The sequence below is a fragment of the Triturus cristatus genome, chromosome 6 (assembly GCF_964204655.1).
Source record: "Triturus cristatus chromosome 6, aTriCri1.1, whole genome shotgun sequence".
In the NCBI taxonomy this organism is placed as follows: domain Eukaryota; kingdom Metazoa; phylum Chordata; class Amphibia; order Caudata; family Salamandridae; genus Triturus; species Triturus cristatus.
In genome coordinates, this window is record NC_140589.1 from 813,567,434 (window position 1) to 813,592,974 (window position 25,541).

Below are 25,541 nucleotides of genomic sequence, written 5' to 3' on the forward strand. Positions count from 1 at the left end.
GACTGACACAGACTCAAATATACATAGTACACAACATTTGAGCAAATATATACAGCACAAAGTCAAAAAGGAAAGCTAAAAACATCAGCATTTCCTATAAATGTACTAGATAGAAAATACAATGTATAAACAACCATCCAAAAAAGGTATCTTTTTAGGTATACAAAGGTGGACAACGGGGAGGCGGGTGGGTCAGTGAGGAATCCACAGGCAGATACTGTATCCACCAGAAAAAGCGCTACAGAAGGTAAGTAACTTGTTCTTCTGATGGATACATCTGCCTGTGGATTATTCGCCTTGTGAATAGATTCCCACAGCAGTCCCACTCCCGGAGGAGGGTGTCCACCTTTCCTGTACCAAAAAGTCCTGCAAGACAGAGCGCGCAAAATGGCCCTCCCGCCTCATCTCAGAGTCTAAGCAATAATGCTTTGCGAAAGTATGGAGGGAGGCCCAAGTAGCGGCCTTACAAATGTCTGCAACTGGAACACCCCTGGACAAAGCAGAGGTGGAAGACTTAGCTCTAGTAGAATGAGCTCTAATACCCTCAGGTGGAACCTTAGAAGCCAGGGCGTAGCAGATCTTGATGGTTAGGATGATCCACCTGGACAGAGTGCGCTTGTGCACAGCTTTGCCTTTTGAGTGTCCAACATTGCCCACGAAGAGCTGATCTTCCAAACGAATATCATTTGTTGTGTCCAAAATAATAGCTCACTGCTCTTTTAGGGTCCAAGCGATGAAGTCTCTCCTCTTTAGAAGGGTGAGGGGAGTATAAAACACAGGGAGAGTTATGGACTGCCCCAGATGAAATGGAGTAACTACCTTAGGTAAGAAAGCAGCCCTGGTCCTGAGGACCATCCTTTCAGCATGTAAGGATAAAAACGGGGGTTTAGAACTAAGAGCTTGAAGCTCACTCACCCTCCTTGCTGAGGTTATGGCTACAAGAAAGACCGTTTTAAAGGACAACAGCCTCAAAGGACAGCTAAAGGACAGCTATGAAGGGGTTCAAAAGGGGACCCCATCAGAAAAGTTAGAACAAGATTAAGGTCCCATTGTGACATTACAAAAGGAGTAGGTGGAAACTTATTAGTAAGACCTTTAATAAATCTTAAAACAATAGAAGATTTAAATAACGACAGCTGATCCGGAAGATACAGAAAAGCCGATAAGGCTGATAAATAGCCCTTTTTCGTGGCCACAGCACAACCCTGCTGAGCCAAGGAAAGAGCAAACTGAAGCACATTTGACAAGTGGGCCTTTAAAGGGTCAATGAATCTCTCTCCACACCATTTTACAAACTTAGACCATCTATAGGAATAAAGCAAATAAACATATATAGTGGTGCAACCACAATATATGTTTATTTGCTCTATTGACCCTGTGTTACAGGGTGGCTCTTCTGGACAGTAAGAGCCTTTTGTGAGTTTTGCACACAGAAGGATTTCACTTATTGGTTAAAAATTATATTTTGGTCTATTCTTTGGAATTGGTGCCTTTTGCTCAGTTGATCCACTGTCCGGTTTTTGTTTCAATGACATCTATAGGAATAAATTGACTTAGTGGAGTGTCGCCTGGATGATAATATAACATCCACTACATCCGGTGGGAGAGAGAAAGAACTCCGGTTGCCCCATTCAATCTCCAGGCATGAAGGTGTAGGCTCTGGAAGTGGGGGTGTAGAACCAGCCCCTCCGACTGCGAGAGGAGGTCTGCCCTGAGAGGGAGACGGAGCGGAGAGTGCGACGAAAGGTGAAGTAGATCTGTGTACCGCACTCTTCTTGGCCAATCCGGGGGGATCAATATAACTTGGGCCTGGTCTTGGCGAATCTTCCTCAGAACCTGAGGAATCAAGGGTATGGGAGGAAGCGCGTAAAGGAGTTGTGAACCCCAACTCAATTGAAGCGCGTCCCCCGATGCCCCCTTACATCGGAAACTGGAGACTGCAGAATGACGGGCAATGCGTGTTCTCTTGAGTGGCAAACAGGTCCACCCGAGAAGTTCCCCACGTCCGGAAGACGTACTGAACTACCTCTGGATGAAGCCTCCACTCATGGTCGGCAGAAAACTGTCGACTGAGATAGTCCGCACGTACGTTCAGCACCCCGGCCAGATGATTCACCATCAAGCAAATCCGATGGTCCTGAGCCCAGGATCAGAGTCGCAAAGCCTCTCTGCAGAGACGGTGCGACCCTACTCCTCCCTGCTTTTTGACATACCACATCGCGGTAGTGTTGTCCGTCAGGACCTGAACAGACTGACCGCAAAGGGAAGGGAGAAAAGCCTTGAGCGCCAAACGTATCGCCCGCAATTCCAGAAGATTGATATGAGACAATCTTTCCTCTGGAGATCAAAGGCCCTTGATCTCCAGATCCCCCAGATGAGCACCCCACCCTAGGGTGGAGGCATCCGTTATCACTGTGGCCACCGTTGGAGGAAGATGAAAGGGCTTTCCTTGAAACAGATTGCCCTCCACACTCCACCAAGACAGATCCGCTGCAGCTTCTCTGGAGATCCTGACTGACTCCCTGAGATCTCCGTTGTGTTGATACCACTGCCTGCGGAGACACCACTGGAGCGCCCTCATGTGCCAGCGTGCATGGTTGACCAACAGAATGCAGGAGGCTAACAGACCGAGCAGACGAAGGACCTTCAGAACTGGAACAACCACTCAATTGTGGAATAAAGGGATAATCTCCTGAATGTCGAGAATTCTTTGTGGAGGAGGAAATGCTCGACACACAGTAGTGTCCAGAAACGCCCCTATGAACAGATTGCGCTGAGAGGGCACCAGGTGAGATTTGGGCACATTGATTGAAAAACCCAAGTTGAATAACAGATGAGATGTTACCTGCAGGTGATGTTGCACCATCTCTGGTGACTCTGCTTTCAGTAGCCAGTCGTCCAGGTAGGGGAAAACCGTAATCCCGACCTCCTGAGATGGGCAGCCACCACCGCCATCACCTTGGTGAAGGCTCGATGTGCAGTAGTAAGACCAAACGGGAGGACCGCAAACTGGTAGTGTTGCGACCCAACCGTAAAACAGAGATACTTCCTGTGCGACTTCAGGATTGGGTTGTGGAAATACACATCCTGCAAGTCGATCGACACCATCAGTTTTCTTGCTGCAACGCCTGAAGAACCTGAGCAAGGGTCAGCATCTTTAACTTCTCTTGCTTCAGGTAAAGGTTCAAGACTCTGAGGTCTAGGATCGGACGCAATCTGCCGTCCTTTTTCGGAATCAGGAAATACCGGAAGTAGCCTCCCTGACACCTTTCCTGCTCTGGAACCACCTCTATCGCATCTTTTTGTAGCAATGCAAGAACCTCCTTCTGCAAAAGAAGCAGATGGTCCTCTGAGCAAAAACCTTGGCAAGGAGGGTAAGGGGGAGGAAATTCCCGAAAGGGAAGGGCGTACCCATTCTCCACAAGGTTTAAAACCCAAAGGTCCGTCGTGACCAATTTCCAACCTTGCAGAAAGTGAGGCACCCGACCCCCAACAGGCCCCACATGATCCAGGATGGGGGATCTAGGGCTGCTTCCCTGTAGCATCATTGGGAGCAGAGGAGGTTGAGGAGGAGAGATTGCAGCCAGAACCGCGTTGTCCCTTTTGTCTTCCTCTATAGGACTTATAGAGTGGATTTTGCTGTTGCTGAGGTTGACAGAGGGTGCGAAAGGAAGACCTTCCAAAACCCCTATACTTTCTGAAGCCAAAACCCTTCGACTGGGTCTGCAGACCCAAGGATTTCACAGTCGCCCTGCTATCCTTAAACCTCTGTAAGGCAGAATCCGCTTTTTCCCCAAAAAGCTTTGTCCCATCAAAGGGCAAGTCAACAAGAGTGGCCTGAACATCAGGTGAAAATCTAGAAGAGCTGAGCCAAGCCGGTCTTCTTGAGGCTATGGAAGAACCCATAACTCTGGCAACAGAATCAGCCGTATCCAAGCCTGACTGGATTACCTGCCTAGCGGCAGCCTGAGCATCTGAAAGAACTTCCATAAGGCAACCCTTCTCTTCATCAGGCAATTTGGGGGCCAATTGCTTTACAGAGTCCATTAAAGCGTGAATGTAGCGGCCCAACAAACAAGTGGCATTAGTTGACTTCAGTGCCATACTATCCGAAGAGAAAATCTTTTTAGCTGACTGTTCCATTTTCTTTGAGTCTCTGTCAGCTGGTGCTTGTGGAAATGCTCCTGAAGATTGTTTGAAGCAGGATGCTTGCACTACCAAAGTCTCTGGAGATGGATGTGAAGAAAGGAAGCTCGGATCCCCTGGAGCTACTCTATATCTTCTAGCCATAGCCCTTGAAACAGCAGGCGAAGAAAGAGGCTTGCGCCAAACGTCCATGATAGGATCCAGGATGGCCTCAATAAAAGGCAACAGAGGCTCAACAATTGAGGAAGGCGAATGTAGAACCTCTGTCAATAAGTTAGGCTTATATTCAGCAGAAGGCAACTGCAAATCTAAAAGCTCCGCAGCCTTCTTTATTACTAAATGGTAAGGAGCTAGCTCTTGAGGCAGAGAAGACCTCGAAGAAGAAAGTTCCCACTCAGGTGTGGTGTCCAATCCGCTTGCCTCCTGAATTCCTTCGAACTCATCCATTGAGTCATCTAATTCACATTCCTCCACTTTCTCTGTACGATACTGCTCCTCTTCTATAAGCCTCTGAGCCTCGCTCCGTGAACGAATCCGTGGACACGGCGTCGGGGGCGCAGTTCGTGGAGTCCACGGCGCAGCTGGCACCGGGGCCAGCGTCGAGGGAGGCTCCGACGAAGGTACACGATCCACACGAGGCCGGGAGGAAGGCTCTCCAGACGGTGCCGGAAACTGCCATGACGGCGCCATCGGCATGAAGGGCATAAATGGTGCCTGAGCATAGTGTTGTGGCACGCCCAAATTGAATGCCAGCGGACCTACGGGACCTGAAGGTGCTCCGGATGTGAAGGCTGCTCTATGAAATACTCCATACATAGCATTTAAAAAATGCGACAGAACCGCCCCTGGAGCCGGGAATTGCGGGTATGGATCGATCCTGTATCCAGCCGGGGAGTAACCGGCGCCGGAGCCAACGGATCCAATACCGGATCCACTGGTTCACCTTCAGGCACAGGAGAGAGTTCAACATCCTGATCCGGCCCGGCGTCAGCAGCTGGTGAATCCCTCGTCGCCGGAGTAACCTTAGGCGAAGGAGACTTCTCCGGAGTGACACGAGGAGAAGGTGAAGGCGAAGGTGAAACAAAGTCCTTACTGCAACGACGAGGTGAAGGCGACTTCGAAGCCCTACCCTTCGTCGATCGGTGCCGAGACTCATGCTTCCTCTTTTTCTTATGTTTTCTCGACCTCGACGAGTGCGAAGTCGACGACTCCGGCTTTGACTTATCTCGCTTGCGACCTCTACCTTCCTTCTTTGCCTTGGCTAAAAACAGCTTCGCTTCCCGTTCCTTAAGTGCCTTTGGACTCATTTTCCTGCAACAGGAACAGTCCTCCACGTGGTGATCCGACGACAGACACCATAAGCAATCTTCATGGGGGTCAGTGATTGACATGTGACGCCCACATTCCCTACACGGCTTAAAACCTGACTTCCTCGACGGAGACATGAGTTATTTTAAAAACAATAACTCACAAGTTAACAACAGAGTAACTCTTCAACCAAGGAGAGTGCTAGAAAACCATTACGCGTCGACGGCGCGGAAAAAAGGGAACTGTCGTCATCACGCAGACGTGGCTCTCTTATGGCTCTGGTGACGTCATACGGAGTCACGAGCGGAGCCGTGGAATTATGACGTCCACGTCGGTATGGAGAGCTAGGAAAAATTCTGTGGAATGCTGGCGCAGGGGATATTCACAAGGTGAGGCATCCACAGGCAGATGTATCCATCAGAAAAGAGGATTACTTTCTCTGAATCCTCTGGCACTAGCAGTGATGAAGAACAGGTCAATGAGCAGCCAGGAAGGCCCACACCAAATTTTGACCATGAGTCTTTTTTAGGTGGACGTCCCAATCGAGGACAGAGAAACTACAGGAATCACAACAGGGAAGACCATACGAGTAAACCATCCACCTCAAAATTACCCCCCACAAGATTTTCTATAAACAAGGAATCAGCGATATTGGAGGTAGAGGAGTTTCCCATAGTTAACATTTCACAAAAAATACTGACGAGAGGAGGAGGAAGAAGTTCTAAAAAGTTCTAAGAAAAGGTTTTAGTTTTGCCCCCACTGCCCCTCCTAATACATTTTTCTGAGACCCATAGACAAGCATTAAGATCACTTCAGAACTGTGAACAGATTACCATAAAACCCGCCAATAAAGGCAGGGGGGTGATATTGGGCACAGATGACTATGAAAGAAGGATGAGGAATCTTTTGAATGTGGAAAGTCATTATAAACGTACTTGGTTTTCAAAGATTAAAGAGCTGAAAGAGGAGGTTAGTAATCTCATAGTAAGAGCAAAAGATGAGGCATGGATTTGTGAAAATGAGTATAGGTTTCTTTTAAATACAAATCCTGTCGTCCCAGCAATCTACGGATTGCCTAAAATCCACAAAGATTTAGAGAATTCCCCAATGAGACCCATAGTGAGCAGTTTGGGGTCAGTCCTCGAGCCTCTTAGCAAATATGCAGATTTCTTTTTAAAGCCCCTTGTTCACAAGCAGAGATCTTATCTGAGAGATTCTGCCCATGCCATTACTATCTTCGAGGGACAGGGCTTCAACAGGGTGACCCAGCTATTGGTCACCCTGGACACCGAAGCCCTGTATACTAACATCCCTCAAGATGACACCATTAAGGTGGTGTCGTCGATTTTCGAAAATAAAGACTTAAATGGAGGCAACAAAGATTTCATCATGGCTTGCATTACTATGGTCCTCAAGAATAATGTTTTTCTCTTTAAAGATGAGCTCTACCAACAAGTTAAGGGGACCAGTATGGGGGCTACATGATGCGCCCCAAGTCTGGCGTGTTTGTATGTGAGTCATTTTGAACAGACTCACATTTTTAATGAGATGGCACCGTATTATGAGAATGTCCAGTGCTGGCAGCGTTTCATAGACATCATGTTTGTGTGGAACGGTGCCAGCAGTGAACTTCTTGAATTCCTGGAATGGTTAAATCTGGGTGAAGAGAATTTAAAGTTCACCGCATGCTGGATTGAGACTAGTGTAAATTTTCTGGATATCTGTATGAAAGTTGTTGAGGGAACATTACAGGTTGAGCTTTTTACCAAACCAACCGACAAAAACACACTATTGCAGTACACCAGCAACCACCGAAGACACAAAAGGACAATATTCCCTTTGGAGAGTTTTTGCGCCTACAGCGTCATTTTACGTCCTTGACTGACTTTTATCACCACTCTGTTATCATGAAGAAGAAACTGAGGGATAGGGGTTATCCAAAGAAATTAATCAGACACTCTTTTAAAAGAGCAAGGTTCTATGACCGGGATTATCTACTGGACATGTCGAGGGGAAAAAAACAAGAACCAAACGATGGAGAGAATGGTGTTTGTCAGTCAAGTTTCCGGAGCGAAAAACAAGATAAAAAAGTCAAATAAAAATTGGAAAATTCTTAATGATGGTCTGACTAGTAAAATACAGAAACCCCTGTTTTCGTTTAGACGGAAAAAGAATATTCAAAACTCTCTAGGGCAAACTTATAGGAACAATAACCCCAATAGACAAACCACCTTAGATAAACAAAAAGCAGTAGGGAATTACAGATGTGGAACATGTTCCATCTGTCCACACTGTATTCAGGCGAAAAGTTTTTAATTTAATGGTAAAACACTGACATCATCCACCTTGAACAACTGCCGCAGCCACAACGTGATATACCTGATTGTCTGTCCATGTGGTCTAGGCTACGTTGGGGAGACAGGCAGGGAACTGCGAGTGCGGCTGTTGGAGCACAAGTCAGCTCTTAGAACAAATAAAGAAAATGCCCTGTTAACTGATCACTTCAGCAAAATGAACTAAGCCTGCAATGAATTTAGGTGGTTCATTCTTGAAAAAAATTGCAACAATAGGAGAGGAGGTGATTTGGATACCAAAAGAAATAATAGAGAACAATGGTTAATGTGTTATCTGGGAACCATTGACAAGGGACTCAACTCCAGAGAGGAATGGATGAAAATAATTGAGAAATACTGAGATTTTTTCTCAAGGGAAGAAAATAACTTTTTACTGCATTTTTCTCTAATGACGAGCAGGGTCTGATGTCAATTGAGGTGCTATAGTACCATAGAGCGAGTTAATTTTGTTAAGTTGCTTTATTCCTTTTCTTGCATCATAAATGCTAAATATGGCACATAATATAGGGTCCCGTAGGATTTAACAATAAATACAACAGGTATAGAGAGACAATTCTGATGCCATTCTCTGTTAGCTCCTATGCGTGCAACCGATAGATGAAAGGATACTTATGAAAACTGATGTTGCTAAGTTAGATTATCGGGTAGGACAAATAATTTGATTAATTTGTAGTTTAAGATTAGTTCCGAGATACAAAATAGACACAATTGAATGTAGTTACATGAATAGAAAGGGCCGGCAAGACTGGTGTTCGAGCATACAGCAATGATGTTTTGCTTCCGGGCCATGTGCAGCCAATGAATTGGAAATACGTGACAAGTATTTCCGGGTTAAGGTAGCCAGGGACAGAACATGCTGAACAAATGGAATATAAGTGGAACAGAAGGATTACAACAGGTGGAACAGGTTAACACGGATAATATATGTAAATGAAGTAAATGCGTGTATAGAAAAACCGACGAGGCTAAGTCGAGATAACAGAAGGGGATCACGTGTGGAACTATCGTAGCACTACTACGACGAAGTACGAGGTAAGAGAACCAGGAATTAGATGGCCTAAATAGTTTGACCCCGTGAGTTCTGGGGTAGGTCTCATCCTGAGTGAGCATACGTGCTGTAATTCTCTCCCGTTTCCTTGTTTTCCTGTCTCCCCGTCTAGATATTTTACAGAGAAACTTTGAGTACAAACTAAAAGAAACAGCACCCAGGTGTTTATCACGGTTTTAATTCGTCTAGATCCGGTTATTACCGGGAGTGGAGGTAAGATCAGTCTGGTTAGAAGGTAGTTAATTAGATAGTTAACCTTATTGATTAATAATAGTAAAATTGTTGTTGGCATTATTTCTCCTTAGATTCATCTTATTTGTTCCGGCAAATTTTCCATTTATATGCCGGATTCAGAAAGGATGTGTTAATCATCAAGTCATATCATTAGACTACATGAGAGATATCCCCTCAAGAAGTAGGTACCATATGGTCCCCTTTTTTGCAATATATTAACATGGTCTATTTATTGTAATTAGGAGATAGGCGACTTACACAAATAATTTTTCTTTAGTCTTGTAGCAGCGTGACCAGTGAGACGATTGGAATCCATTCCAGTTCAATTTGAGTGCTCAGGACTCAGACGCTACATTATTGTGGTGGATAGAAGGTAATTTTAGGCGGGCATATGCCTGGGGGAGTGTTGTAGTAAGGACAAACATAAGGGCATGTCCCTGGCCAGTAGACATGAGTGACACAAGAGTGGATAGTTTGGATGTAAGATCGAAAGATGTAAGAAGGATGAAACCTTTGAAAAGGTGAATGAAAGCACTTATGGTCCTCTCTTTTCTTTTCTTCTCCTTCTTTTTTCTTTTCTTTCCTCCTTTTCTGCCCTTTTTCTTTGTTTTCTCTATGGTCCTATCCTTCTTTCAATTCCTTACTTCCTTGTGTGGATCTGTTTTATTATTAACTCCCTCTTTCCTTTTCCTTTTTATGTTTCTTTTCTTTTTCCCCTACTCCTTTTTTTGTTTTCTCGCTTTCTTTTTTTCTCTAATTGCTTTCCTCCTCCCTCCTTTGCCTGACGGAGCATTCTTGTCAGACCATGATAATAAGGGAACAACCAAGAAATTATGGGTCTGGTACTATATAGTAGTTTTTATTGCAGAAAAAGATTGCTCACAATTGATTGATTAAATTAGTTTCTTGATATATACGTTTAACGTTGCATCAAAAATGTTAGGTGTAAGAAAGTTTTTAATGAATGTGTCTTGTTTTGATGAATATGATAGACCTTAATTTACACATCTATTTTATACACAGGATTACGTTGTTGGGAAATAACATACCGAACAACAGAGAGAAGTCAAAGTATTTGTTGTCTTGATAAAGATTGGCAATCACTAGGCAAAACCATCGAAACGCGTCGACGCTAATAAACAGCATAATTTGTGAAGCTACTGGACCTGTAGATACTGATATATATGGCACTGGGTCGCAGTAGTAACACCTGTTACACAAATATGTCCATTTCAATGACAAATTGTATTGTCTAATATTTGTCTCTCTCCTTTTGTGATTGATTTATTTTGTGTTTTTATGTGGTAATGTGGTTTAGATCTGTGCTGTGACCGTTTTTATTGTGCAAAGCTATTTTATTGGTCTAAAGTTTTATGAAATACATTGTTTTTAAACTTTAGCTGTCAGGATTGTGTGTAATAAAATTGTGCAATTCTAACTCTATATAGTTTTTTCGGGCTCCTACTTTACTATTCCTCGTCTTGCCAAATGGTGTGCAATTGGTGGGCTAAGGGTTGACTGATTGTTTGGGAGTTAAGAAGAGACCAGAATTGAATTCTTTGTGGCCTAATAGTGAAAACATTAGAATTCACTTTGAGTTTGTGAGTGTATCTCCCATATGTAGTGTGTGACGAATAAGGGAAAAGACGCAATTTTTACTTATTGATAGTACCCTATTGCCTTGTCCAGATTAAGGGGTCCCTCTCATCCTTTTCATATCCCTATTCTTAAGGAGGTACATCATTTTTGTGACTACAATGTATGAAGGCAGAGACTCAATAAACGCACTCGGTCTTTTACAACTAAGGAAAAAACAGACACCATATACAGAACAAGCACTGGAATAACCAGTATGTCTGACACTTTGCTGCCAGCCTTTCATCTTTGTGAATGCTGGTTTAGTTTTGTCAAAACTTTGTAAAACACTATTGTTGGGGGAGATGCTGGGCCCATGCAATTATTAACCCCTTGCGTGCTCATGACGAGCTGGACTCGTCATGGCACGCAGTGCTCGTGTGCTCATGAAGAGTCCAGCTCGTCATGAAACATTGCATTGGAAATCTCTCTGGTGCGGGCACCAGAGGGATTCCCTTTTGGCTAAAAGAGCCTCAGGAGCTGTGGAAGAGCTTCCCCAGCTCCCGAGGCCCGCCACCCCCGGTTTCCCTGAAATGACGATCGGTGCGCACGTCGCGCTGACTTCATTTCAGTGAAACCGAAATTGAAATGAGCCAAGAGGCTCATTTCAGTTTCCCTTTCTACGTGCTCAGGGAGCTATCTCAGCCCCCTGAGCACATAGAAAGACGGGAGAGGTATCGTTGGAAAGGGGAGAATCTCCCCTTTCCAATGGCACCCCTCCCCAGTGAATCCCTGCTTGGGGATCACCACAGGAGGGCGATCCCCAAGCAGGGATCCACCCACTAGGCACCAGGGAGGGGGGAGCAGCCCCTTGGGCAAGGGCCTTTGCTCCCCCATAAATATTTTGGGTACAATTACTCTTTCTGCCCTCCCTGGGGGGTAGATGGGGCAGTAGCCCCCAATCTGCCCCCCCGGGAGGGGGGGTAGAAAGCCCACTAGACACCAGGGATTTTATGTTAATTTATTCATTAGGCGTGGGGGCTGCCCAAAACGGGCATGACGATGCCTCCACCCCCGAAGGCACACAATCAATCTTTCTGCCCCCCCTGGGGGGTAGATGGGGGCAGTATCCCCCAATATGCCCCCCCGGGGGGTAGAATGCCCACTAGAAAACAGGGATTTTCTTATGGGGTATTAGTTAGGGGTGGGGGCTGCCCAAAACGGGCATGCCGATGCCCCCAACCCCCCGGCCACAAAATTAGTCTTTCTGCCCCCCCCCGGGGCAGATGGGGCAGTAGCCCCCAATCTGCCCCCGGGGGGGGCAAAAAGCCCACTAGACGTTAGGGATTTTTTGGGCAAATTTTTATTAGGGTGGGGGCATTGGCATGCCCATTTTTGGCAACACCCACCCTAATTAAAATTTGCCCAAGAAACTCCCTGGCGTCTAGTGGACTTTTAGCTCCACCGGGGGGCATAAAGCCCTCTAGATGCCAGGTTTTTTTTGCGGCATATTTGAATTAGAATGGGGCAGCCCAAAATGGGCATGCCCATGCCCACACCCAAGTCCCCGCAATAATTACAGCCTTCCTGCCCCCCCTGGGGGGAAGATGGGGCAGTAGCCCCCAATCTGCCCCCTGGGGGGGGAAAAAAGCCCACTAGACACCAGGGATTTTTTTGGTCAAATTTTTATTAGGGTGGGGGCATTAGCATGCCCGTTTTTGGCAACCCCCACCCTAATTAAAATTTGCCCCAAAAAATCCCTGGCATCTAGTAGGCTTTCTGCTCCCCCTGGGGGGCAGATGGGGGCATTAGCCCCAATCTGCACCCCCAGGGGGTGCAAAAAGCCCACTAGTCGCCAGGGATTTTTGGGGGACAAATTTGAATTAGGGTGGTGGCTGCCCAAAACAGGCATGTCCATGCCCCCACCCCCTCCCCGCAAAAATTGCGGCCTTCCTGCCCCCCCTGGGGAGCAGATGGGGCAGTATCCACCAATCTGCCCCCCTGGGGGGGGCAAAAACCCCCACTAGACGCCAGGGATTTTTTGGGGGAAATTTTTATTAGGGTGAGGGCATTGGCATGCCCGTTTTTGGCAACCCCCCACCCGTTGCCTGTCGCGGGTACTTGGGCCTCCCACACAAGTGAGGCACCATTTTTATTTGGGAGACCTGGGGGAACGCTGGGTGGTGGGAAATTTGTGTGAGCTTGGTGATACCACAACTTTCCCACACAAAAATGTGTGAAAAAAGTGATTTTTTCAGCTAAAATTGAGGTTTGCAGGGGATTCTGGGTATGGAAACGTTGGGGGATCCACGCAAGCCATACCTCCCTGGAAGCCCCCGGGTGTCTAGTTTTAAGAAATGTATAGGTTTGCTAGGTTTCCCTAGGTGCCGGCAGAGCTAGTGTTCATAAACTACAGCTAGGTAATTTGCCAAAAAAGGCTCATTTTTCACTGCGAAATTGAGGTGTGACCACATTGTGTTTTGCGCAGTTTCCTGTCACTGGCACTAGGCCAACCCACACAAGTGAGGTACCATTTTTTTCTCGTAAGACTTTGGGGAACACGGGGTGGGTAGAAACTTGTAGATCCACGCAGATTCCAGAACTTTCCACCACAGAAATGTGGGGAAAATGTGTTTTTTTGGAAAAATGTTAAGGTTTGCAAGGGATTCTGGGTTACAGACCCTGGTGGGAGGCAGTCAAGTCACCCCATCCTGGATTCCCCTGGGTGTCTAGTTTTCAAAAATGTATAGGTTTGCTAGGTTTCCCTAGGAGCCGGCAGAGCTAGGATTCACAAACTACAGCTAGGCACTTTGCCAAAAAAGGCTCATTTTTCACTGCGAAATTGAGGCGTGGCCACGTTGCGTTTTGTGCCGTTTCCTGTCGCGGGCACTAGGCCAACCCACACAAGTGAGGTACCATTTTTCTCGTAAGACTTTGGGGAACGCGGGGTGGGTAGAAATTTGTGGATCCACGCAGATTCCAGAACTTTCCACCACAGAAATGTGGGGAAAATGTGTTTTTTTTGACAATTTTTTAGGTTTACAAGGGATTCTGGGTAACAGAACCTGGTGGGAGGCAGTCACGTCACCCCATCCTGGATTCCCCTGAGTGGCTAGTTTTCAAAAATGTATAGGTTTGCTAGGTTTCCCTAGGTGTCGGCAGAGCTAGTGCTCAAAAACTACAGCTAGACACTTCGCAAAAAAAGGGTATATTTTCATGGTGAACATGTGGTGTGTTCATGTTGGGTTTTGAGCCATTTCCTGTCGTGGGTACTATGCCTACCCACCCAAGTGAGGTACCATTTTTATCGGAAGACTTAGGGTAATTCAGATTTGTAAAGCAACTGTTATTACCTATTGATTTTTGATGCATTTCTGCCTTCCAAATTAAAGGCATTGTGTAAAAAAGAAGTCATTTTGAAAAATGACCGATAATTCTCATGCTAGTATGAGTATTCCCAATTTCGAAAATGTGCAAATATGTACTGTTTCTAAACTCTATAATTTGTTCCCATTTCAGAAATACATAGGTGTTTTTCATATCGATTTTTCCAGGTATACATTTTCCCTCAATAATTGCTATATACCCGGAACATAATAAAAAACCATTGCAAATTGCTGCTCAGTTTTTGACTCTGGGTTCGTCGGGTTCTTGGTGAACCTACAAGTCCTATATATCCCCACAACCAGGAAGGTCCAGCTGATGTAATAGTATAATGCTTTCAAAGAACTGTCATAATTAGAAGAAGTTACAGGTGAAAACGTTGACACAAAAGGCTGTTTTTTTCAACTAATTTTCAATTTTTCCCAATTTTAACTGTTAGTTTCTATAAAGAAAACTTGATGGATCTACACAAATGACCCCTTGCTGAATTCAGAATTTTATCTACGTTTCTAAAATGTGTAGCTTTCCAGGATCCATTATTGCTTTCATACCCATTTCTACCATTAACTGGAAGGAGGTTGAAAGCACAAAAAATAGCAAAAATAGGCTAAGTCCCAGAAAAATGCCAAAACTGTGTAAAAAATGTTGGTTTTCTGACAAAAGTCTGTCATTCCCTAAAAGCTGGGAAAGTGGTGATATCAGCCCCACAAACCCTTTTTTGATACCATTTGCAGAGAAAAACCCAGACGCTTTCATTTGCAGCCCGTTTTTCCAATTTTCCCCCCAAAAAAAACAAAATGTTGCTGTATTTTGGCTAATTTCTGGGAACCCTCCAGGGGAATCCACAAACCCTGGGTACCTTTACAATCCCCATGATGTTAGAAGAAAAGGACGCAAATTTGGCGTGGATACCTTATGTGGTCAAAAAGTTACAGGGGCCTAAGCGCGCACTACCCCAAATGGCCAAAAAAAAGGCTTAGCACAGGGAGGGAAAAGGCCTAGCAGCGAAGGGGTTAAACATTACATAACATTACCTAAAAGCAAAAACATTGTTTACATCTCAAAGAGTTACAACAAACAATTGATGGACGGAATGCTGACAATGCAGACATTCTCCCCCAGTCAAGAGATCTGGGTTAAATCCATCGTTCTTTTGCCCACTACACCACCCCAGTTTAGACATGGCCATATGCAAATCAGTCTTGACCCTGTGCCTCATGGGAACAGTCCAGCCCGAACTGCCAAGCCATGTCTTCCCTGGACCGGAATCAAGCATCCTAGGACCGGTTTCTGGCTATCAGCCGTCATCAGCCAGGATAGCTTGACTCCAGTGGCGTAGTGAGCACGGGTCCCACGTCTGGGAATACATCTCAAAGAGCACACATTACCATATTAGGCTGTGCTACTGAACGGACCTACTTTGTGCAAGGATCTGCTCCTTGGCTTGTGAAAGAGAAAAATCCCATCATTCACAGTGAAATCAGCCAATGGCTGAAGAAAACGGATCAAGTGCTCCATGCTGTATACTATACTGGGCGGAAATAGATATGTGATTTACACAGAAATAGACCAATGGAGGAAGAGGGCTGGCTGAAAGCTAATATATGAAAAGATGTTATATCAAAAGGAGTTGGCTAGCACAAGCCCTAAAAAAAATCCTTAAGTTCGGAATGTGTTTCACTGGGGAGAGTATGTGGTCTGTCGGCTAGACTACCAACTTTGGTGCAGGAAACCAGGGTTCAAGCCTCGGGGTCGCGTCCACATCCTGTGATTCTCGGCAAATAACTTAATCTCCCCGTGCCTGAATGTGTAACGTAACCGGTGCTCATGCAGAGTGCTCCAACACCTTCGGGTTGAGTTTGCGCTATATAAATATGCAAAACAAAAAAAGGGGGGGGGGGCAGTTCCCTGAGATTTCTAATTGAAAACAATGGTTAACAGCTGGAAGGAACGGCGTGGGAAAGGATGGAGTCCACACTTACATCCAGCATGCTGACAATAGACAGTATGGTGAGAAGTTTAAATAAGGCTCTGCAAGGATGACACTGTACACATGGGCGTAGGAAGTGTGGGGGACGCGGGGGATATATCCCCCCCAGATTTTGGAGTGGGGGGGACACGGGGGACAAGGGTGGGGGGGACGAGGGGACAAAGGAATTTCCCCTCTCCCTTCTGTTATTCGCAGGCCCATCAGCGCGCGAAAGCGCTACCTAATGGCCCTGCACTTGACCTGCCTGGAGTCAGAGGCCTCCCGCCCTCTGCCTTTTGTTATGCTGCAGGAAGGCTCAGCCGTTCTGGGTAGGGCAGAGAACGGAGAAAAAATAAACGCTGTCTCTTTTCCTTCATGGCAAGGACCGTGTCCACTACTCCTGATCTGCCTCTGGCGGCTGCCCTCCTCTCTTTATTCCTCCATCTCTTTCTGTCTCTGTCTCGTTCCTGCTTACGTGCTGATTTCAAGAGGCAGCTCTTGAGGTACTCTCTCTTGCCTCTCCTTTTCTTTATTTGTTCCCCTGTGAAGGTGATCCAAAAAAGGCTGAACACTTTGGCTGTAAATGTCCTCATTTTCTGACCGTTTTCTATTGAAAAGAAAAACCTCGGAATGGAGAGAAAAAATAGTTAAATACCTAAATAAAGCAATATAGAGTGGACAGCAGACAGGCCAGACTGTTATTTACACCCACACATATTAGCGCCACTTTACAGAGTTTGCCAGTGAAAGCGCTACTTTCTTTTTATCTTCTTTCTTTGAACAACATTGTTTTCCCAGGGTGGGTAAGTGCGCCATTCCTAAAGGGACTGCAATACCTGGTTGATGGGTAGAGTGGAAACGTTTAATATGATCGTTTCCAACTTTTTAATTATTTTAGCTTATAAAATGCGGCTCTGTGTTTGGGGATGTGGTCTTTTTTAAACCAAACTGCATACATTTTGAAAGGATATAAGCAATGGACATTGAAAGGGGTCCCTTCCTGGTCCTGTTGCCATGTTTTGAACTTTTCAGGCAAAACCACTTACTGATTTCTGAATAATGAGTTTAAAACCGTTAAGGTAACCATGTTTTTTTCTGATTACAGTTCACATGCTTTGCTTATTCTTGCATTCCCAATGAGTGTTTGCTTTTTCCAGGGTGTTATTCATTTTTTTTCAGGCAGCATTTTACTGTTGTCTAGTGCATAATTTGAATTTAGTCGCAGCACAATTGAGTTGTGCTGAAGGCCGTGCGAGTTTCTCTCAGTAGGGCAGTATGGTGTGCAGTGGGGGAGAGGATGTGGCACTATAGCCAGAGCTGATGAATTTGGAACTGGAGAACCATGTTCAGACCTTCATGACCAGTTCACCATACCACACTCCTGACAGAGCTTATTCCGATGCTACACCTTAGAAGGCCCGATAGACCTTAGAAGCCCAGGTGTCTTAGCACCCGCAGGTGGACCTGTCCACCACAATCCATACTGCAGTTCACTTCCAGTCTTACGGGCAGGCATATGAAGAAGCACATCCTAGCTCGACAGTGAATATGTCACTGAGGTCACAAAACCCTTGAGGCCAGTCCACCTCACCCATTGGTACCTCCATTGGGCCGCTTCCAGCACTAGCAGTGCAACTTGCCAGGGGTTGGCAATGTAGGATTTGCATGCACACCAAACTTAGGGGGTGATTATAATGGCAGTGGGACCGCCACGTCACCCCGTCGGTGGCGGTCCCACCGCCATTGGTGACTGCATCACAGCCCGCCATATTACAATGGCGGGTGGTTACCTGGCGGTCGGAAAGACCAACCACCACGCACCCGACGGGCTTCTTGAGCCCGCCGGTGTGGTGGAGGGGCTCGTGGTTCCTACAATGCTGGTGGTGCCTACCATGCACCGCAGCAGGGATTACGATGTCCCTTACCCGCCAGCTTATCAATGGCGGTTCACCTGCCATGGAAATGCTGGCGAAAGGGACATTGGGGGCCCGTAGCAGGCCCCTTTACCCCTGGTCCCCAGACATGGGTCCTGGGGGGCATCTATGATGCCCCACAACATATCACTGCACCATGTGGCAGGCACCAATATATTTAACATGTTCCTTTTTTTTTTCCTTTGCGGCTGATGATGCAGCCAGCAGCACCTGTTGCAATGTAAAAGATAGCCACTGTGAACACCGTAGTGGCAGTCGCATTGTAATGCCTATCGTGGGGCCTCCACCTTGAAGGCCAGCGGTCCCATTCCCCGATTTGATGGCGGTGGTACTGAAGTCCGCCTGCCATCGTAGTCAGCCCCTAAGTTTGCATTTTATGAATATGATTCAGCGGGAAATAAATTGATGTTTGCAATTTAATTGACTTTGGTTGGCCTCTTATCTATGAGATTTCCCTGTTGAATGTGCCTTTACATTATACATTTTCGGTTGTATGAATTGATTGCATACTACACTCTCCTACAGGTATTAATTTGAGTGTCATTAGGAGTGTCTGAGACCAATTGTTTTCTTAGGAATTGTTTTCTTTACTAACCTTTGCAAAGGACCCTAAACTTCACAGCAACACAAGTCACATTTCTTTTAGTAATTTGGGATCCGTTTGAGCAACAAAATTGTTTTGGAGGAAATCGTTAGATTATGCAGCAGATGATGTATTATGTGGCAAATATGATACAGCCATAGTTAAGTGAAAAACATTTTTCCACTTAATTTTGCCCCAACATTGTAGTTGATCAATTTGTAAGTTCCCCAAACTCAAAAGTCGAGTTTGGGCACAATTTGCATTTTAAAAGCAGCCCTATTACACAGGGCTACTTTTAAACTGACCTCAGGCTTCAGCAGTGCACACATGCAAGCGCAGAAAGGGCTGCTGGCCTCTAAACTGCCATGCCTTATTATATTCTAGGGACTTAAAAGTAGTTCTAATCCCCCTGCCCTATTATGTACTAGGGCCTTATAGGAGAGGTCATGCCAAGCATAGGGGTACCCTAACCCATAGTGCACCCTAGTGTATGTAGGTGTTTTCACTGTATTTTTAAGTGCCTCTTTCAGAATAGCACTGGCTGTTTAGGCAGAGGCCAGGGTCAGTCAGTCAGGTACCACCAGTACCAGTCAGCAAAAAGTTGGGGAGTGCCCAGGGCGGCTTTGCAACACTAGAGAAACACAAACTAAGAATGTAAAACATAACACCATGGTTGGGGGCTTCTCTTCAATAATCAGAATTGATTTCTATCCTAATGAACCCATTTTCCAACATTAGGATAGGGAAAGACTGGGGAAAAATCATAACGTTCTAATCTATACATTGAAGTTTTTATGCAGCTCTTTGATGTCGGTTAATAGCTCACTGTTCAATGTTAGGATTTTAACTTATAAACTTCAAATACCAAAAGAATATCTCAGACAAAAGCAGTAACTCACTGACTTTTTGAATTAAAACTTTCACTAGACAAGCCTTCGATCTCTCTAAAAAAAAGAACATTAATCACCAAAGTTATCTTCACATTTTTATTGTTGCCTGAAAATTGCTGGAGACCAGGAATGCAGCAGCAGGTACTTTTCAAACCATAATGCACTTGCAAACACGATGCCCCCACCCTAAGTCAGCGGCCTTTGTTTGCTTTGTGCATTAAGATGCAAGATTCATATATATGTTTTTTTAAACATTTGGTCTCATTACTATATGAATGTAAATAACAATAAAGCATACATGCAAACTGTGACTACATGCCTGCTTTTCTCAATATTTCACTTCGAAAGTATGCAATTGTATTTGTTTTACGGGCGGTGATTTGTATAGGGTCACTGGAAAGTGCACAAGGTTGTCCCTGTCCCCCCCAGAATTTTAGTGTCTCCTACGCCCCTGACTGTACATGCCAACATTGTCAAACTGGGAAGTGGGAGATTTTGAAAACGAAATCGCGGGAAGTTTCTCCACTCTGCCTTGTATTGAGGCAGAAGCCGTTTTAGGAGGGAGACACCTAAAATAAAGCATTTTATCTTAAATAAAATCGGAAGTCTCTCGCCTGAATCGGGTCTATTGGCATGTATGTATGTATGACGCCAGAAAGAATTAGATGTGTTCACACTGCACGGTCCGAAAGTGAAGTTTACACTGTCCTCGGATCCATGACTGGTCATGACGATGCAATTGTTACCTGTACACATATTCGTATCCATATTTGTATAAGGTTCATGTGTTCTATACACACGCTTAAATTAGCACAAAAGTCTTCAATCTAAAATAAAAGGTACATGCCATATAGAAACTACCCAGTAGGATGTATGTTACAAAAAATAAGTATTTAATGTTTCAGACGATGTCACTTGCCTGTTTTTTTCAGTAACTTCTTCTAGCTTTACAGCGAGTGTTTGGCATTCCTCTTTTAGTTTTGCTATGAAGGCGTTTTGTGACGTCAGCAGCGAATCTAATTCATTTACTGAAAATACATAAAAAAAGAACCACGTTTTAACAACTTCGGAAAAAAAACCTAAATCCCCAATTGTTTTTTTTTTCGTACCCTTTTTTCCATCGCCTTTCCTAACTACCCCAGGTATTTCGTAAACCTCGCTGCGCCTAACTTCCACAAATATAGGGCAGTTATAATGATCTTGACGACCCATTCAAACACTCATGGATTGGTACATATATAAATATTCCTTCTTAAATGGTTTCTGGTGTGTCTCCCCAGAAGCCAAGCTGTAACGAGGCAACATCTGCCCGGAAGGTGAGCAAGTGGCGCCCCCGGGGCTGGATGCGACGCCGCGGTGGAATCTTCCAGAGACGGCAGGCCCGGGCTAGTGTACAGCTGCCACTCTCCCTTCGGCGCCAGAGTCTTCCGCGCGGCAGTGTTGCAATGTTGCCAAGTCACAGGCTTGTCTCTTCGCAAGTGATACAAAATGCGAAAGTGATTCCTGGTAGTCGCATATGCCATTTACATAACACCCCTAATTAGCTGTTTTTCCATTTATTTCAAGTAAAAATGGTGCGCTTTCAGGGACCCGAGGTGAAGAAAGAAATACAGAGGCTGCAAACAAAGGGTGGGGGCGCAGTTACTGCTGCTGGGACGGTTCTAAGTAAATGCACATTTTATCTTATTTTCCAAATCGGTTCAATAGATTATCAGTGAGAACATTATCTTTAGGACAAGTTGTCTCATCCAGCCAGCTAGCAGCTCAATCTGCATTATACATATTTTTAAGTCTGTCTGATTTGCTTAGGATGTCTTGTGAGCATTCTGAAACCTTCCTTGGGAATGCATTTCGCCCATTGCTTACCGTTGGCTTTGTCGTTTGTAACTCAGTCGCTTGGTTTCTATCTGCTGGCTTTATTTGCTCTAGCTGTCCTGCTTGAGTTCCTCCCTCATGTGAGCACTTTTGTTTACTATATCCTTCCGAGTGCCCGTTTTCTATAAACAGGCCTTTAAATCTTGTTATTATATTGTGACATTTGCTGTGAATTCAAAGACAGAGGTCTAATGTCAGGTTCTGCCTTGTGAGGTAGCTTGGTGTTCACTTTTAGAGAAGAAGGTGTAGTGTGTTATTTTTTCTAGCACACAACAAAAATTAATTTCGGAATATATCAGAATTAGGAAGATACAAATGAAGCACTTTTTTTTTGTAATTCTGAAGTGTGGTAGAAACAAATATTTGAATACGATCAAAGCATATCAATACAGTAGATGATGACATTTCCACGTTATTGGTGCTACCACACCATGCATACTCCACACTACACTACTCCACTCTATGCCCTTCCACTCTACACCATGGTGGCCAATTGACAATGTCCCTGCTTGAATCTGCGACGTAGTTAGGCACACCACATATTTTGTAATTAAACATCTGGAGGGCCCTGTTCTGTATTAAAGCCCTCCAGGAACTCATCCTATAGCAACAACTTCAAGTGTCTACGTTGGACATTGTTTCTTCTCTTTGTAGCACACAGAATAAGTTCCTTACCTTTGGTAATGCCTTATTTGGTAGAAACTCGATCTAGCCACAGAATCCTTACCACAGGATTATGGCCAGGTGTCAGACAGGACCAGGATTTTTTTTTTAGCAGTTCCCCCAGCATGCAGGTAGGTGGCATTGTTTGGCTGCGTCAGCATCCATGCCTGAAGTGACTTGCCCAGTGCCTATATAGGTGCCAACCTAGCATGCGGACGTCAGTTTGTCTTCACGACTTTCCACACCGGGAGTGCAAAGCCACGAAGAACACTGACCACTGGTGTGGAAAACTAGGGCCCTGAAAGGGAAATACCCCGTCCCTAAAAATCTGTTCACAGACCAGGGAGGATGGTCAGCCATTAAGGAATCTGCAGCTAGAGTCTCTACCAGTTAAGGTATTATCTAAGGTAAGTAACACATTCATGTAATAGAGACTTCTCGCTACAGATTTCTTACCTTAAAATAGATAACCAAGCAATACCTCCCCAGAGGGGAACTTCGAAATAATCTCACGCCAAAAAGTCCTCCAGGTCCAAACGGGCAAAGAGCCCATCCCGACGGACCTGGCTGCCCAGGCACTAGTACTTGGTAAATGTGTGCAGAGATGCCCACATTGCTGCCTGGCAGATGTCCAGGACCGGAACTCCAAGTGCTAATGCAGCAGTCGCTGCCTTGGCTCTGGTGGAATGAGCATGCAAACCCTCAGGGGGTTGCTTCCTGGCAATGAGTTGCAGATTTTGATACAGAGCACGATCCATCGGGAGATGGTGCATTTCTGTAGTGCCTTCTCTTTCAGGGCTCTGACATACCCCACAAAGAGTTGTTCATCCACCTGGAACTCTTGTGAGCGGTCAAGGTAGAATGACAAGTTCTTTTTAGGTCCAGCTAGTGGAGCCTCTCATCTTCTTCAGAGGGATGAGACGGAGCGTAAAAGGGTAGAGAGATGGCTTACATGAAAGGGAGCAATCGCTTTTGGTAAGAAGGAAGTCCTGGTGCGAAGGACCAGCTTATCTGGGAAGATGTTGTGGTACCGAGGCTTAGATGACAAAGCCTGGAGCTCACTGACTCTACAGGCAGATGTTATTGCCACTAGAAAGGCTGTTTTGGTAGCAAGAAGCCTGATAGGACAATTGTTTAGTGTCTCGAAAGGAGAGCACACCAGGAAAGTCAAAACTAAATTTAGGTCCGACTTTGGCATGATGAAGGGTTAAGGTGGGATTAAGTGCTGGAGACCTTTCAGAAAATCATGTACAATAGTGGACTTAAAAAAAAAAGGGACTGCTGATCAGGCAAACGCAGAAATGCAGAGATAGAAGAAAGATAGCCTTTAAGGTGCCCAAAGCAGAGCACTCCTGGGTAAGAATAAGAAAGGGGGCAGAAAGAGGGTCAACCTTTTTTTTGCACACGTAATAAACTTGCTCCAATGGCACGCATATACAATCTTGGTGGAAGGACTCCTGGCTGCCAAGATGACATTACAGATGTCGGGTGGAAGATTGAAAGCTGTCAACATTCAAAGCTCAATCTCCACGCATTAAGGAGGAGCGCTGACAGGTTCGGGTGGAGAACCTTCGTCTGCTGCTGTGAAAAAAGATCCTGTTGAAGGAGCAGCCTGATCACAGAAGACCAATGGCTATGTCCAGCGGCTCGGGGTACCAGACTCTCCAAGCCCAGAACGGAGCCACAAGGATGACTTGGGCCCGGTCGTTCCTGATCATCTTGAGCACTCTGGGAAGGAGCGGTATGGTTGGAAAGGCATACAGTTGGCCTGAGCTCCACTTAAGACGAAAAGCGTTTCAGAGCGAGAGCCACCTTGGAAACTCTAGCCAGCAGAACTACTGACATTGGGGGTTCTCTGCAGTGGCAAACAGATCTAAAGAAGGTTTTGCCCACTGTCGAAAGAGACCTTGCAGCATCTCTGGATGAAGACATCATTTGTGATCCACTACGCATCTTCGGCTGAGTTTGTTCGCTCTGCTGTTTAGAGATCCTGCCAGGTGTTGAACCCCCATGGAAATGTCCAGACGTTCCAGCCCTGTCCAGAGACGCAGTGCCTCTTTACAAAGGGTCAACGACCCCACCCGACCTTTTTGTTACAATAGCACATGGCGGTGGTGTTGTCCATGAACATCTGCACTACCCTTCCCTTGATGGAGGGTAGAAAGGCTTTCAATGCCAGTCGGATTGCCCAGAGTTCCAGCATGTTAATTTGGAGACCAGATTCTGCCGGAGACCAGAGTTCTAGGATCTCCACCTCTCCCACATGGCTGCCCCATCCCAGAAGTGACGCATCTGTCACTACTAAGAGATCTGGTTGGGGAAGGGAGAGAAATGTGCTTCTGACCCAATCGCAGCTCGTGAGCCACCACTGTAGATTGTCTGGATTTCCCTCCAAGGCAGGACCAGGTCAGAGAGATTACCCTGATGCTGTGCCCATTGGAACTTCAGGTCCCACTGTAGAGACCGCATATACCAGTGGGCATGTGTCACAAGCAGGTTGCGGGAGGCCATGAGGCCCAGCAACCTCAGAGTAAATTTCTCCGTTATCCAGGATAGAGGATGAAACATTGGTATTGCACTTTGAATTTCCTGGACTCACCGTTCGGGAGGATAGCCATGAAAGTCCACTGTATCCAGAACAACTCCAATGAAAGAGAAAGAGAAGGGGGTCAGGTGTTCGGTTTCATAGTGAACCCCAGCGTGTGCAGGAGGTCTGCCATAGTTTGGAGGAGGGAGATGACTGCATGGGACAAGCCCATATTCAACAGACAGTCATCGATATAGGGGAAGACTGGTACCCCTGATCTCTGTAAATGATTTGCATCCACCGCCATCACCTTAGTGAACATCCGAGGGGTACATGTAAGGCAAAAGGGGAGCATGGTGAACTGAAAGTGTTTGTGACCTAGAGTGAACCGCAGGTAACGTCTGTGGACAGGCAGGATGCGGATGTGTAAGTATGCGTCCTGCATGTCCAATGTGACCATCCAGCCTCCCGGGTCCAGGGCAGACAGGACTTGAGCAAGTGTGAGCATTCTGAATCTCTCCTTTTTCAAGAAGAAATTGAGAAGCACAGGTCTAGGATACTACAACGGTGTCTGTCCTTATTGGGCACCACAAAGCAGCAGGAATAGCAACCAGGACCTACTTTTGATGCCAGCACCCTCTATATGGCTCCCTTGGCCAAGAGAGAAACCACTTCCTGGAGGAGTAAGGATAGATGGTCCTCCGTCACCCTATTGTAAATGAGTGGCATGGGTGGAGGGGTGGTCAGGAAGAGGAGGTAGTAGCCTCTGCAGACAATCTAGGAAACCCAGCGGTTTGATGTTATCGGCCTCCAGTGGGGCAGATGACGGCGTATCCTGCCTCCCACTGGTTGCCCATGATGGTTGGAGGCCAAACTGAAGAGATTTGGAGGCTGCTTCGGCCCGGGGGAGGGGTGAACTGCCCTGACCTTTGACTGCCTGACCCAATGAGTCTGTGTGTACAGCATCCTCAGCCACGCATGGGCTGGGAAGCTTTGGTGCCTTGGTGGCTAGGCGGGTATAGACGCGGTTGGAAATTACTTCTGTAGCCAC

At 45.8% G+C, this 25,541-nt stretch overlaps 1 protein-coding gene across 4 annotated transcripts in view; it reads right to left on the bottom strand.

The window, feature by feature from the left end:
* SDCCAG8 (SHH signaling and ciliogenesis regulator SDCCAG8) overlaps positions 1-25,541 on the bottom strand; it is a 1,515,443-nt gene that overhangs the window by 599,649 nt on the left and 890,253 nt on the right. For all 4 annotated transcript variants that reach the window (XM_085611405.1, XM_085611403.1, XM_085611406.1 and 1 more), the window contains exon 15: positions 20,345-20,453. In XM_085611405.1, the coding sequence (XP_085467531.1) occupies positions 20,345-20,453 (109 nt within the window). The remainder of the gene's footprint in view (positions 1-20,344; positions 20,454-25,541) is intronic.